A 12,831-nucleotide genomic window follows, 5' to 3' on the forward strand; every position below is an offset into this window, starting at 1 on the left:
GGGCTTGCCTCACTCTCAGGAGGCTATTCCAACTAACTGCACACACCATCAGCCCCAGGCGACCCTCAACCTGCAGTGGCGGTCCCTACTGGCCGCAATACTGAGAGTGGCGTCACGATCAAAACCGAAGATTCCCTACCTGTGACCAGATCCAGCTACGTGGAGTCCCTGAAGGTATGCACCGATACAACACCTGTGGGGCTTCACATCAGCATGAATAACCTTGAAGCTAACAAGGAGTGCTTTCACTCCCCGATTTCTCACATTACACTCCTGACCTCCCGTACATTCCTTTTGTGTGAAAATTACTGATAACACTTCTTACAGCTTTACATTCTGGCTTCATCTTTGGTTAACTCCTTCATGACTATACAACTTTGAATTATACTATAGATCTGTGCGATGGCTACATAGACAGACAGATAATTATGCAACTACATTTTGATTATTTATATACACAGATATTCTTATTACATTTAAACAAACATACTACAGCTCAGGTGACCTCCACAGTATGTGTGCTCCATTATGGTTCTGCTTTTAATTTTATCTAGGAGGCCGCATGGCACATGAAATACATAATATAGTGTAGGACCCCCCTATTGAGATTTGCCGTGACGTTGGCAGGGGTGGCTCAAAGAATTGATCAATTATTTGCTAAAAATCTCATTTTTTTATTATAGTACAGTTGGAATAAATCTGTGAATTTGCACTTTTTATATGATACATGCCATTTTCAGATTGTGCTGGCTCCTTTTTCTCTGTTATGACTGTAGTTATGCTACATTTTTCTGGTGGCTGACCACCACACTATGCACGCCTGATTTGGTTTGCAATGTATTCCTCCTGTTGGTAGCTGTTCACATTCAGTTACTGTTACGGGGGGCTGTCTGATAATAACCTAAAGGAGTATCAGTCAGGGTCCACCGTGCAAAGACTCTGCTGCAGACTATGGCAGAGTGCAATACCTCTGTTAATTCACAGAAGGATATAATAAGTAAGTAAAGCAATTCCTCCCTTACTTGGAGGGTGTGTGGAATGATCACTGTTAATAATCACAGAGACAAAGGCAATGTGTGCGAAATGGCACCTACCTAGGTCCGCTCTTCTAGTGGTGCAAAAGAGACGAACAGCAGCGTAAGCCGCACAAAGCTCCTACCTGCGTTCGCTCCACTAGTGTGCGAGGACACGAACCACTAGATATGGCACCTGCCTAGGTCCGCTCTTCTAGTGGTGCAAAAGAGACGAACAGCAGCGTAAGCCGCACAAAGCTCCTACCTCTGTTCGCTCCCCTAGTGTGCGAGGATACGAACAACTGCCAGACGCAGTATAAGGAACGTTACCCTAGCGGCAACGTCCACCTACGAGTCGAATCACAAGGCCCAGCCAGACCATGTGTCTCAGGCACCTGCCTATGTCCGCTCCCCATGTGACCTCGTGTCAGCGATGATGTCACCCGCACATGTGCAATGGCTCCAAGATAGGACTTAGTCTCCAGCGCTCGCACATGTGCAGTAGCAAGAAATCTGGACATAGTCTCCAGTGCTCGCACATGTGCAGTAGCAAGAAATCTGGACTTAGTCTCCAGCGCTCGCACATGTGCAGTAGCAAGAAATCTGGACTTAGTCTCCAGCGCTCGCACATGTGCAGTAGCAAGAAATCTGGACATAGTCTCCAGTGCTCGCAGCAACCGTAACAGTTACCTCACCCCTTTCCACAGGCAATGCTAATTAAGCACCATACTTGGATCTCTTCCGCCTTTATCAATGGTTGCTGTCTGGCACTGGTAGGGTCAGTTCTGATATAGTCCTGGTATGTGTAGAGCTTGCTCCACATGCTGGGACCTGGGCTGGCCTCTTTCCATAATTGCCTCTTTTGCAATATGGAAGCATCTATATACAGGTTACAGGTATGTGTGCTCCATTATGGTTCTGCTTTTAACTTTATCTAGGAGGCCGCATGGCACATGAAATACATAATATAGTGTAGGACCCCCCTATTGAGATTTTCCGTGACGTTGGCAGGGGTGGCTCAAATAATTGATCAATTATTTGCTAAAAATCTCATTTTTTTTTATTATAGTACAGTTGGAATAAATCTGTGAATTTGCACTTTTTATATGATGCATGCAATTTTCAGATCGTGCTGGCTCCTTTTTCCATGATCATGCTCTGTTGGCCCACCGTCCTGCAGAGCCAGTTTGAACATTTCCTCTGCGGGACGGTCTCCTGCAGAGCTGGTTTACCCTTTTTGTTCCCTCCGGGATTTCTGCCTCTCCCTGACCCTGGGGGAGGGGTCCTCCGGACCTCGATTTGGATCCCCCTCCGCTTTATTATGGAGCTGACCCTGCTGCTGCGCTGCCCGTGATATTTCCGGTTTTGGCAAGTACTCGGCTTTGATCTACTTGTGTCCTCCCTGATCCTGTCCCGCTACCCTCCCCTCCTCCAGCTCTCCTGACTTCCTCCCTCTGCTTGTCTGCTTTCCCTGACCTCCCTGTGACCTTCTCCATCTCATCCCCCTGTTCTGCTCTTCCCGGTGTTCTGTCCTTCTCCCTCCGTTTACCTCCATCTGTGTTACCCACTTTCTCCTCTCATTCCCATCCCGGTTATTTAGTTCATCAGTTCCGACTTACCGACTCCCTTTGTCTACCGACTTCGGCTTGTGCTTTGACTCTATCTCGGTTTTCCCTTTTGTCCTTACGTTACCTTTCAGTGCATCTACCTTGGCCTGTTTGATTACTTTCCCCTAGGTTCTGCGCCACCTAGGGTTTTCTTCTATTAGTTCCTATCTGGTTGTGCTTGGCAACACCTGGTGGATCAGCCTTGAACTGCATCAGGTTAGCATCACAATATCAATATAAGGCCTTGTGCGCACTAGACGGAATTTCCCGCGGATTACCCTTGGATTTGCTGCATGTTTCGCTGCAGAAAATGTTCATAACATCTCTGCAGTGATTCACCAGCAAATCCTATGGGGGGAAAAAATGTTGTGCGCACTAGGCGTATTTTGACAGCTGCATGTTTTGCTGTGGGATTTCCGCAGCAAAAAAAATTGCATGTCACTTCTTTTCCGCAGATAGCTGCAGGATTTCACTCCATTGACTGTAATATAATCGTGAAATCCCGCAGTGAATAACGCAGGTAGCAAAGTCTGTGCGGTTCATTGCCTTTTCCTGCGTTATTTCGCGTTTTTCGGGACATAATGTTCATCACTGCCCTGCGTTTTGCAGGGAAGTGATGTCATTATGACAGGAAGAGGAAGCTGAGCAGAGAGTAAACACACACAGATCACACTCACACAGACATATAGAATACACATAGAAATCAAATGTACATATAAAAAAACAAAAAAAACGCGGGCTTCGCCGTATTTTTACCATCCAGCCGAAGTAAACACACAGCAGCAGCCCGGTATTCTCAGGCTGGGGAGGGCGAGGGACAGGGTTAATGTCCCCCCCTCTTCCCACAGCCGAGAATATCAGCCCACAGCTGCCCCGGGACTGTCGTATCCATTATGTGACAGTCCCAGTGTGTCCCCTTCTCTTCCAGATTGCCGTGATGCGGTGGCAATCAAGGTAATAATGAGTTAATGTCAGCGGATCACTGCCACTAAGTCCTGGCTTAATCATGGCGTCTATGAGACAGCTTCCATGATTAACCCGTAAAGTGATTAAACACACACACACCAAAAAATCCTTTATTTTAAATAAAATAGCCAAAAAGCCCCCTCTTTCACCCCTTTATTAACCCCTCCCAACACAGAGCTCCGGCGTAATCCATGCAGGTTCCACGACGCTTGCAGACTGCTGCAGCCGCGTCTGACACACTGTACTTAATGCAGCCTCGTAACGAGACGGCAGGGGTAACCGCAGGTTATTTCTCACGGTCGGTAATGTGAACACATTACCGCTCGTGAGAACTGCAGTGTGTCCTCACAGGGACTCTATTGATTATCTATCCCTTTATCTATCCATCTATCTATCTATATATCTATCCATGATCTATCTATCTATCTCAGAAGGAAATTACCTTTTTTTTCTTTCTTCAATGTGTTTTATTGCATTGAATGCATTAAAACACATGTACCAACCCGCAGAAAAACCGCACCAAAACGCATGCGGATTTCGGTGCGGGTTTTTTACGGTATTTTTCCGCGGGTGCGGAAATCTTTCAGAGAAAAGATCTTTTCAGAAATCTTTCTTAAGAAAATTCTATTTTCTAATGCGCACAGGGCCTAACAAATTCCAATGTGTCAACAACAAAAAAAAAAAAACAAGTTTCACAACATTTACATTGAATAAAATGTATTCCTACAAGAAGTGACATGTTTGATTTGATAACTGTAGCTGTCTTTTTAAGGAAAAAATTGGTAGTTGTGGTAAGGGGTTAAAAAAAAAAAAAGTTTCGACAAAATTTGAACTATATGGAGAGAAGGTATGCACACCAATTGACTATGTAAGGGGAATATATGAAAAGCAGAAACTGCTGTGTGAATACTGACATGAAAAATCCAATAGCTATATGTAAGAATGAAAATATGAAAACGGAATCTGCATTACTGCCATGAACATATGAATAAAGAGAAATTTAGCTATTGAATTGATCAATGCAACAAAGCCCCAACACTACGCCAAAGTATTTCTCTACGTTGGGGTCCCTAGCTAGTTTGTGTCCTCTCATGCAGTTAAAAAACTTACAGTGTATGGGAAGCTGAGACCCAGGCTATATATGCGTATAATGTGGACTGGCAATAGGTGTGGTTGGGCCGGGTTCCCAAACGAAACACTACAAATCAATTAAAAAGAAACGTCTGGAACACCATTCTGAGTCTGAACTGGGTGCAAAAACCTAAAAAAATCTACACTATATGAAGAGAAGGTATGCACACCAGTGACTATGTAAGGGGAATATATGAAAAGCAGAAACTGCTGTGTGAATACTGACATGAAAAATCCAATAGCTATATGCAAGAATGAAAATATGAAAAATGGAATCTGCATTTTCATTTTTACATATAGCTATTGGATTTTTCATGTCAGTATTCACTAGGGTGACCGGATCTCATAGGGGGGGGGGGGATGTCGGAATCTTGTTTGTCTGGACCCCACAAAACGATTCCCCTTTCCAGATATTGATAGCCAAAATTTGAGCTCGATCAAACGACGTTAACCCGTGCCACTCGTTGCTCAAAGTTTGAAAAAAATCCAAATTTTTGGCCAAAAAGCTGACATATGGAGCCATAACTCCAGAATGGTAGATAATAAAAACACGCTTAATATCTCAAAAGAAAGCTAATGTTGTTCTTCAAAATTTATATGTTACACACAGAGTGCATGTAATTTCTATTTAAGGCAATGTGTTTCGACACTGCATCGAACACGGGAAGACTCAAAGGAGCATGCGTCCTATTGGAGCAAATGTTAGGAAGAGAATTGCTACACCTAGCTTGCCGTCACCATATCTTGGAAATTGTGTTAAGAGGCGTATTCGACACAAAAATGGGATCAACCACTGGACTTCATCCAGATATTTTCAAAAGATTCCTCACTGCATGGACCAAGATAGACAAAGGAAAATACGACACAGGTATCAGTGACAATCTAATACAAAAGCAGCTAACTCCAGAAGTAATTGCAAATGTTACTGCTGAATTCGAGACCAAATTAACTGAGAGCCACCCCAGAGATGACTACAAGGAGCTGTTGCAGTTGGTTCTCGTATTTGTTGGATCACTAGACGGCAATGTTGTTGGTTTTAGAACTCCAGGAGCCATTCATCACGCTAGGTGGATGGCAAAGGCTATTTACTGCTTAAAAATTTTCATTTTTCGTCGTCAATTTAAGATGTCTAAAGAAGAAGAAAGTTCTGTGCGTGCCATTTCTGTTTTCCTAGTTAAAATTTATTGTAAAGCTTGGTTCAATGCTCCAAAAGCTCATTTTGCACCAAAGCAAGATTTAGGTATTTTGCATAGTCTGCTAGACTATAAAGAATGTGACAATGACATTGCAGAAATAGCCCTGACCAAATTTTCGAACCATTTGTGGTATTTGAATGCAGAGTTGGTGGGATTATCGTTTTTTGATCCCACCATTACAGACGATGAAAAGTTGTTAATGGCTAATAAATTGCTCAGTAGCACAGATGAACCCTCAGAGCACGCTAGGGTTGTAAATCCAAAAGTTAGGAAAGAAAAATTAAAAGAGGTAGTTGATGGAGGATTGGTAACTTTACTTACCAAAGAAACATTTACATTCTTTGACCGATTTAATATAAAAACACAGATTTCCTAAGACAAAATCCAAACACCTGGCCTCAAAATAATGACTTCCAAGGATTGAAAATTGTCAAAACATTAAAAGTAGTTAATGATATGGCTGAGCATGGTGTTAAATTAATAACCGACTTTAACGACCTTCTGACAAAAGATGAAGAACAAAAGCAATATGTCCTGCAAGTTGTAAGCAAATGCCGAGCATTATATTCTGACGTTTCAAAAACTACTTTAACAAAAGCTCTAGAATAGATTAGATAACTATGTAAATTATCAACTCATGTAGGTACTACGTCTGTATCTTTTCTGTGTCTGTTTTGTATGTATTATATACCTCATTTTTATATTTTAAAATAAAAAATGTCATTAGACTTATCAGTATTACTTGTTTTTTTGTTATTTCTACTTTAAACTCAAAAATATACCAAAAAACCCCCATAATGTATTACTTATTAACAAAATATACGAAGTATGCTCCTAGTGGTACCAGGTCACGTTCTTGGGGCTAAAAGCTGTTGTAACTCAATTTGACTTAAAATAACAACAATTATGTATAAAATATAAATTTTGAAGAACAACATTAGCTTTCTTTTGAGATATTAAGCGTGTTTTTATTATTTACCGTTCTGGAGTTATGGCTCCATATGTCAGCTTTTTGGCCAAAAATTTGGATTTTTTCAAAGTTTGAGCGACGAGCGGCACGGGTTAACGTCGTTTGATCGAGCTCAAATTTTGGCTCTCTCAATATCTGGTAAGGGGAATCGTTTTGTGGGGTCCAGACGGACAAAATTCCGACATAGATTTTTTTGCGGTCACCCTAGTATTCACACAGCAGTTTCTGCTTTTCATATATTCCCCTTACATAGTCACTGTGGTGTGCATACCTTCTCTCCATATAGTGTAGATTTTTTTAGGTTTTTGCACTCAGTTCAGACTCAGAATGGTGTTCCAGACATTATTTCTTAATTGATCTACAAAATTTGAGTCCTTTTTTTCTACATTTAAATACTGTAAGAAATTCAACAAAGTGACTTTTTATGATTTTTTTTTCTTTATAAGGTTATACAGTACTGTGTTAAAGTTGGCTGGAGCTGTTGGGAAAAAAATGCTTGAAAGTAAGAATATTTTTAGAAATAGAAGTGTTCATTTATTTTTATCACGTAACAATATAAAAAATGAATGAACAGAGAAATTGACATCAAATCAGTATTTGATGTGACTACCTACGGAACCGCAATTTCAATGTTTTTTTTGTATAGTTTAGTAGCCTCGCCTTTTTTCCATGCTGAAGGTATGATTTTTGGCCATAATTCTTCTTTTGGCCTCAACATCATCAAGTCTGTGTGTGATTATGTGAACTTACAGAAGGATTTGCACAAGTCTACAACCACAGAAGATCTGAGGTTAGTTCTCCAAGATGTTTGGGACAACCTCCTCGCAGAGTTCCTTCAAGAACAATGTACAAGTGTTCCTATAAGAACTGATGCGGTTTTGAAGGCAAACTGATTTAATTTAAAATTTTACTTCTTCTTAATTTACTTTCTGAATTGAGAAAAAAAAACAACATTAAAACACATTTATTTTTTAAGGCAATCTTTGTAGCATTTTTAATATGCTTGCCTAAAACTTTTGCAGAGTATTATACACAACCAAAACAGCACCAACAAGTTACTTTATTCTAGTTAATGCATGTTTAGTTTAACTGAGTATATTTTAACTTTGGCTGCAGTTTTGCTTCAACAATACCAGGAACAAAAGTTATTCTGAACTCAAGTTTAGGGGAACTGGTCAGGTCCGTTATGATTGTGGTGTACATGACAATTCCTGTACTCTAATAAGGTGTTTCATATGCCACACTAATAATAAAGTCATTAAAAAAATATTTTATTTTGCAGTGTCCTCCGTTATAATCAAGCCTAAATGATCTGATATTAAAACGTGATTTCATGGTACAGCTGCAACAAATTTTTAACACAAAAAGGATTCTGCCCTCCATAAAGTCAATAAAACATGCTTTCTGTGTAAAGCATTTCCCACATTCTGACCATAAGGTCATGTTCAAACGTTGGGTATTTGGCAGTTTTTTTACCTCAATATTTGTAAGCCAAAATCAGAGTGGAACAATTAGAGGAAAAGTATAATAGAAACATGGGCACCACTTCTGTATTTATCACCTATTACTGGTTTTGGCTTCAAGATACTAAGGTAAAAAACTCACAAAATGGTCCGCATGTGGCCTTACAATGGCTTCTCCACAGTTGGAATCCCTTGATGTTTAATAAGATGTAATTTCTGGATGAAAGATTGTCCACATTCCAAAGACAAAAATGACTTATCCCCTTTGTGAAGTTTCTGATGTTTACTAAAATGGGATTTTTTGGTAAAGCATTTCCCACATTCTGAACATGAAAAAGGCTTTTCTCCAGTGTGAATTCTTTTATGGTCAAAAAGCACTGATTTCCGAGTAAAATATTTTTTACATTCTGGACAAGAATATGGCTTCTCCCCTGTGTGAGTTCTCTGATGGTTCAGAAGAACATTTTTCCGTGCAAAACATTTACCACAGTCTGAACATGAAAATGGCTTTTCTCCTGTGTGACTTCTTTGGTGTTCAATGAGAACAGATTTAAGGATAAAACATTTCCCACATTCTGGGCATGAAAATGGCTTCTCCCCTGTGTGAATTTTCTGATGTTCAATAAAATGTGCTTTCTGTGTAAAACATTTCTCACATTCTGAACACGAGAATGGCCTCTCGCCTGTATGAGTCCTAAGATGTTTAATAAGATGTGATTTCTGGCTAAAACATTTCCCACATTCTGTGCATGAAAATGGCTTCTCCCCTGTGTGAACCTTCTGATGTTCAATAAAATTTGATTTCTGTGTGAAACATTTACCACATTCTGAGCATGAAAATGGCTTTTCTCCTGTGTGAGTTTTACGGTGTCGAAAAAGAACCGATTTAGAGCTAAAACGTTTCCCACATTCTGAACATGAGAATGGCCTTTCCCCTGTGTGACTCCGCTCATGTACAACAAGATCTGAGTTCTGAGTAAAACTTTTCCCACATTGTGAACATGGAAATATTTTACCCTCTCTGGGATGCACAGGTTGTTTTACAATCGGTGGTTGTTTTGAGAATGTTTCTTCACAATAATAATGGCTAGATAACAGATCTTTGTGATGAAGAATTGAGCTCAGATTGGTGGTATGGAGGTGCTCAAAATAAATATCTTGTATTTTACTATCTTCGAATTCACAGCCCAGAGATAGATCAATAGGTTCTTGTGAGCTTTTGGTGCCGCCATCTGCTGGGGGGAAAAAAAATGCATTATTTTTCAAAATCAGATTGCATAATTCAGTGTGTAAAATTTATAGCTATGGACTCATAAGAGATTCTCTTTCTTACAGCAATTCATAGACATCAACACATTGTTTAAAGCCCCCCATACACAGTAGACTAAAGGTATCAAATCCGACAGCCTAATATGGTATTACAGGCTTGTGGTAGATTATGTCAGAGGAAAGAAAATGATCTGGCCTGTTGGATCTCTCATGGCTGATCTGATCTTTTGTTTTCTGTAATTTATATACATTATATTATAATTATATATATATATATATATATATATATATATATATATATATATATATATATATATATATATATATATATATATATATATTTTTATATAAAAATAAGCCTTTGGCAGTGGCTCTCTCAGAGAGCAGAGAAGCAAATGTTCCTACACATGAAGGGGTCATGGGAGATAGCGGTCATCCAAAGGATGGTGTATAGGGAATTAGCTCCTAAAGTCCTTGGGCCACTAAACAAAACAATAATGTAGTTAAATGATTACACTTGGGAATTCTATAGAATTGGGATTCTGATTCAGGTAAGAAGAGCCACTCATGCTACTTAGAGCTTTAATAGGCTAAAGAAGCTGTGCCATTGTTTCATCATCCAGTTCGAAATTGTAACACTAGCATATGTAAAATGTTTAATACAGTAAAACATATAGCAAAAAAGAAAAAAAAGTTGTACAATACATACAGGAGAAAGCGCAATAAAGACAAATGCTAAATCAAGCCAAATCACACCGCTCCCATCCTTCTACAGGGTGGGCCATTTCTATAGATACACCTAAATAAAATGGGAATGGTTGGTGATATCAACTTCCTGTTTGTGGCTCATTAGTATATGGAAGGGGGGAAACTTTTCAAGATGGGTAGTGATCATGGCGGCCATTTTGAAGTCAGCTAATTTGGATCCAACTTCATTTTTTCCAATGTGAAGAGGCTCATGTAACACATCAAACGTATTGAGAATTTCACAACAAAAACAATGGTGTGCTTGGTTTTAACATAAAATTGTAAATAATTAATGAATAAAGTTATCACCACTTATAACATGTGTTCATTAATTATTTACAATTTTATCACCACTTATAACATGTGTTCAAAGTGCTGCCCATTGTGTTGGATTGTCTCTGGCATGAGAAACCAATCTCAAATGGACACTAACTCAGTTTTGCACTAATGCAAGTGCAATCCGATGATTTATTGGATTGCACTCGCCCCTGCAAAACGTAAATGGAACCAAGGCCTAACAGGTATGTCTGGATTCAGCATCCTAGTAACTGTATGGCACTGCCTTTATCTGATATAGAAAAATCCTGGTGATTGGTTGTCTTTAAATCTTACCTGAATATTAAATAAAATAGCGATTTTGTTCACGGTCATCCCAGATACAGCAAAGTTCCTATTTATTTTTTATTTTTTTTAAGTAAATCATGAGAAGATATGTTTGGAACATATATAGTTGTTGGTGCTGAGCAGGTACCTGATTCTATCTCTAGAACAGGGGTTCCCTAAAGGCCGCTTTACACGCTGCGACATCGCTCAAGCGATTTCGTTGGGGTCACGGAATTTGTGACGCACATCCGGCCGCTTTAGCGATGCCATTGCGTGTGACACCTATGAGCGATTTTGAATCGTCGCAAAAACGTGCAAAATCGCTCATCGGTGACATGGGGGTCCATTCTCTAATATTGTTACTGCAGCAGTAACGAAGTTGTTCGTCGCTCCTGCGGCAGCACACATCGGTACGTGTCACACCGCAGGAACGAGGAACCTCCGCAATGTGGAAGGAAGGTGGGCGGGGTTTGTCCCGCTCATTTCCGCCCCTCCGCTTCTATTGGGCGGCGGTTCAGTGACGCAGCTGTGACGTCGAATGAACCGCCCCCTTAGAAAGGAGGTGTTTCGCCGGTCACAGCGACGTTGCAGGGCAGGTAAGTAGTGCGACAGTAGTACGGCACAACCGTAACTCTTTTCACATCTGATAAAGTGGTTGCTGGCTCCATTCACTTGAATGGTAGTGAGAGACAAACATGCTTGATTAAAGAGGTTCTACAAGAAATGTAATAAACAAAATAAAACATTATTCTAAATACATTTAGCTAACAAAAAGCTATGCTTTATCTAGTGCACTTTGTCAGGATTTCAAAAATGACAACTGTTATAAATATACGCAACTTATCCAAGATTTCAGTAGACCGACACACTAAAACTGTCAGGCTGACTGAGATGATGTTCAAAAGGTGTTTATCTTCTCATTTAGTTCACTCCGCTCAGTGTCCTGTCAGGGTGACTGAACAGACTGTGTGTTCATTATGCATGACAGGACGCTACTCTGCCCGGACATCTGTCTGAAGCAGATCATCCTACTGTATGTCCTCTGAATCTAGCCAGGTTGTGATTGATGGCAATCAATCAGTGCAAAAGAGCCCCTTTTGCATTGATCAATACAATGGCTAAACATTTCTTATATTCCTATTATTCATAGCAGTTATGCATATTCCATTTTTTATGTTTTTTCACTTTTTCAGATAGTTCATTGCATTTTTCAGTCTAGTATTCCCATAGCAGTTCTGCTTTTCATCATTCCCATATATATTGTGACATGTGTGCAACTCTTTATCCTTTTTGCAAAATATAGGTATTTAGAAAAATATTTAAATGTGTATTATTTATTCAATTACATTTTTAGGAGAGCCCCTTTAACTGAAAACCGTTTAATACACTTGTTTAACTAACTCCCATAGGAGTGAATGTGGAGAGCCTGCGTGTGTAGGGCCATCACCCCATTCATTCTCTGCCTGGCGGTGGCCAGTAGTTATCTCTCCATGTGGAATGGAGATCAGTGGATACTCATTTTAGAGAAAGATCCATTTTCCACTTCTGAAACCGACACACATTTAATATTTGCCCAGCAAATCTGTTATTGTTAAAAGCAAGGAAAAATATGTGACCCTTGTGCATTTATTGATCACTCACCAGGGATGATAACTATAGGTATTCCCTCCTCTCGGCACTTCTGCTCAACCAACTCATTAGTCTCTCCATACCCTGCAGTAGCATCAACTGGAAATTCAGTAAAATCTGTAACCTGATTTGATAGTTGAAAGAAAAAACGTATACACATTAATAGTGTATATAAAAAGTCTACGCACCCCTGTTAAAATGAAATGTTTTTACATAAGAAAACAAAAACCATAAATC

The 12,831-nt window shown here is 39.8% G+C and overlaps 1 protein-coding gene across 2 annotated transcripts in view; it reads right to left on the bottom strand.

Moving 5' to 3' along the window:
- Nucleotides 1-7,831: 7,831 nt before the first annotated feature.
- LOC142311200 (uncharacterized) overlaps nucleotides 7,832-12,831 on the bottom strand; it is a 28,193-nt gene continuing 23,193 nt past the window's right edge. Inside the window, exons 6-7 of one of the 2 annotated variants that reach the window (XM_075349396.1) lie at nucleotides 12,607-12,718; nucleotides 7,832-9,578 (exon numbers count right to left, since the gene is read on the bottom strand). In XM_075349396.1, the coding sequence (XP_075205511.1) occupies nucleotides 8,509-9,578; nucleotides 12,607-12,718 (1,182 nt within the window). In that variant the 3' untranslated portion in view covers nucleotides 7,832-8,508. Of the gene's footprint in view, nucleotides 9,582-12,606; nucleotides 12,719-12,831 lie in introns of both variants that reach the window. The other variant, XM_075349395.1, reaches the window with a different exon arrangement.

Source organism: Anomaloglossus baeobatrachus, chromosome 5 (assembly GCF_048569485.1).
Source record: "Anomaloglossus baeobatrachus isolate aAnoBae1 chromosome 5, aAnoBae1.hap1, whole genome shotgun sequence".
NCBI classification, from domain to species: domain Eukaryota; kingdom Metazoa; phylum Chordata; class Amphibia; order Anura; family Aromobatidae; genus Anomaloglossus; species Anomaloglossus baeobatrachus.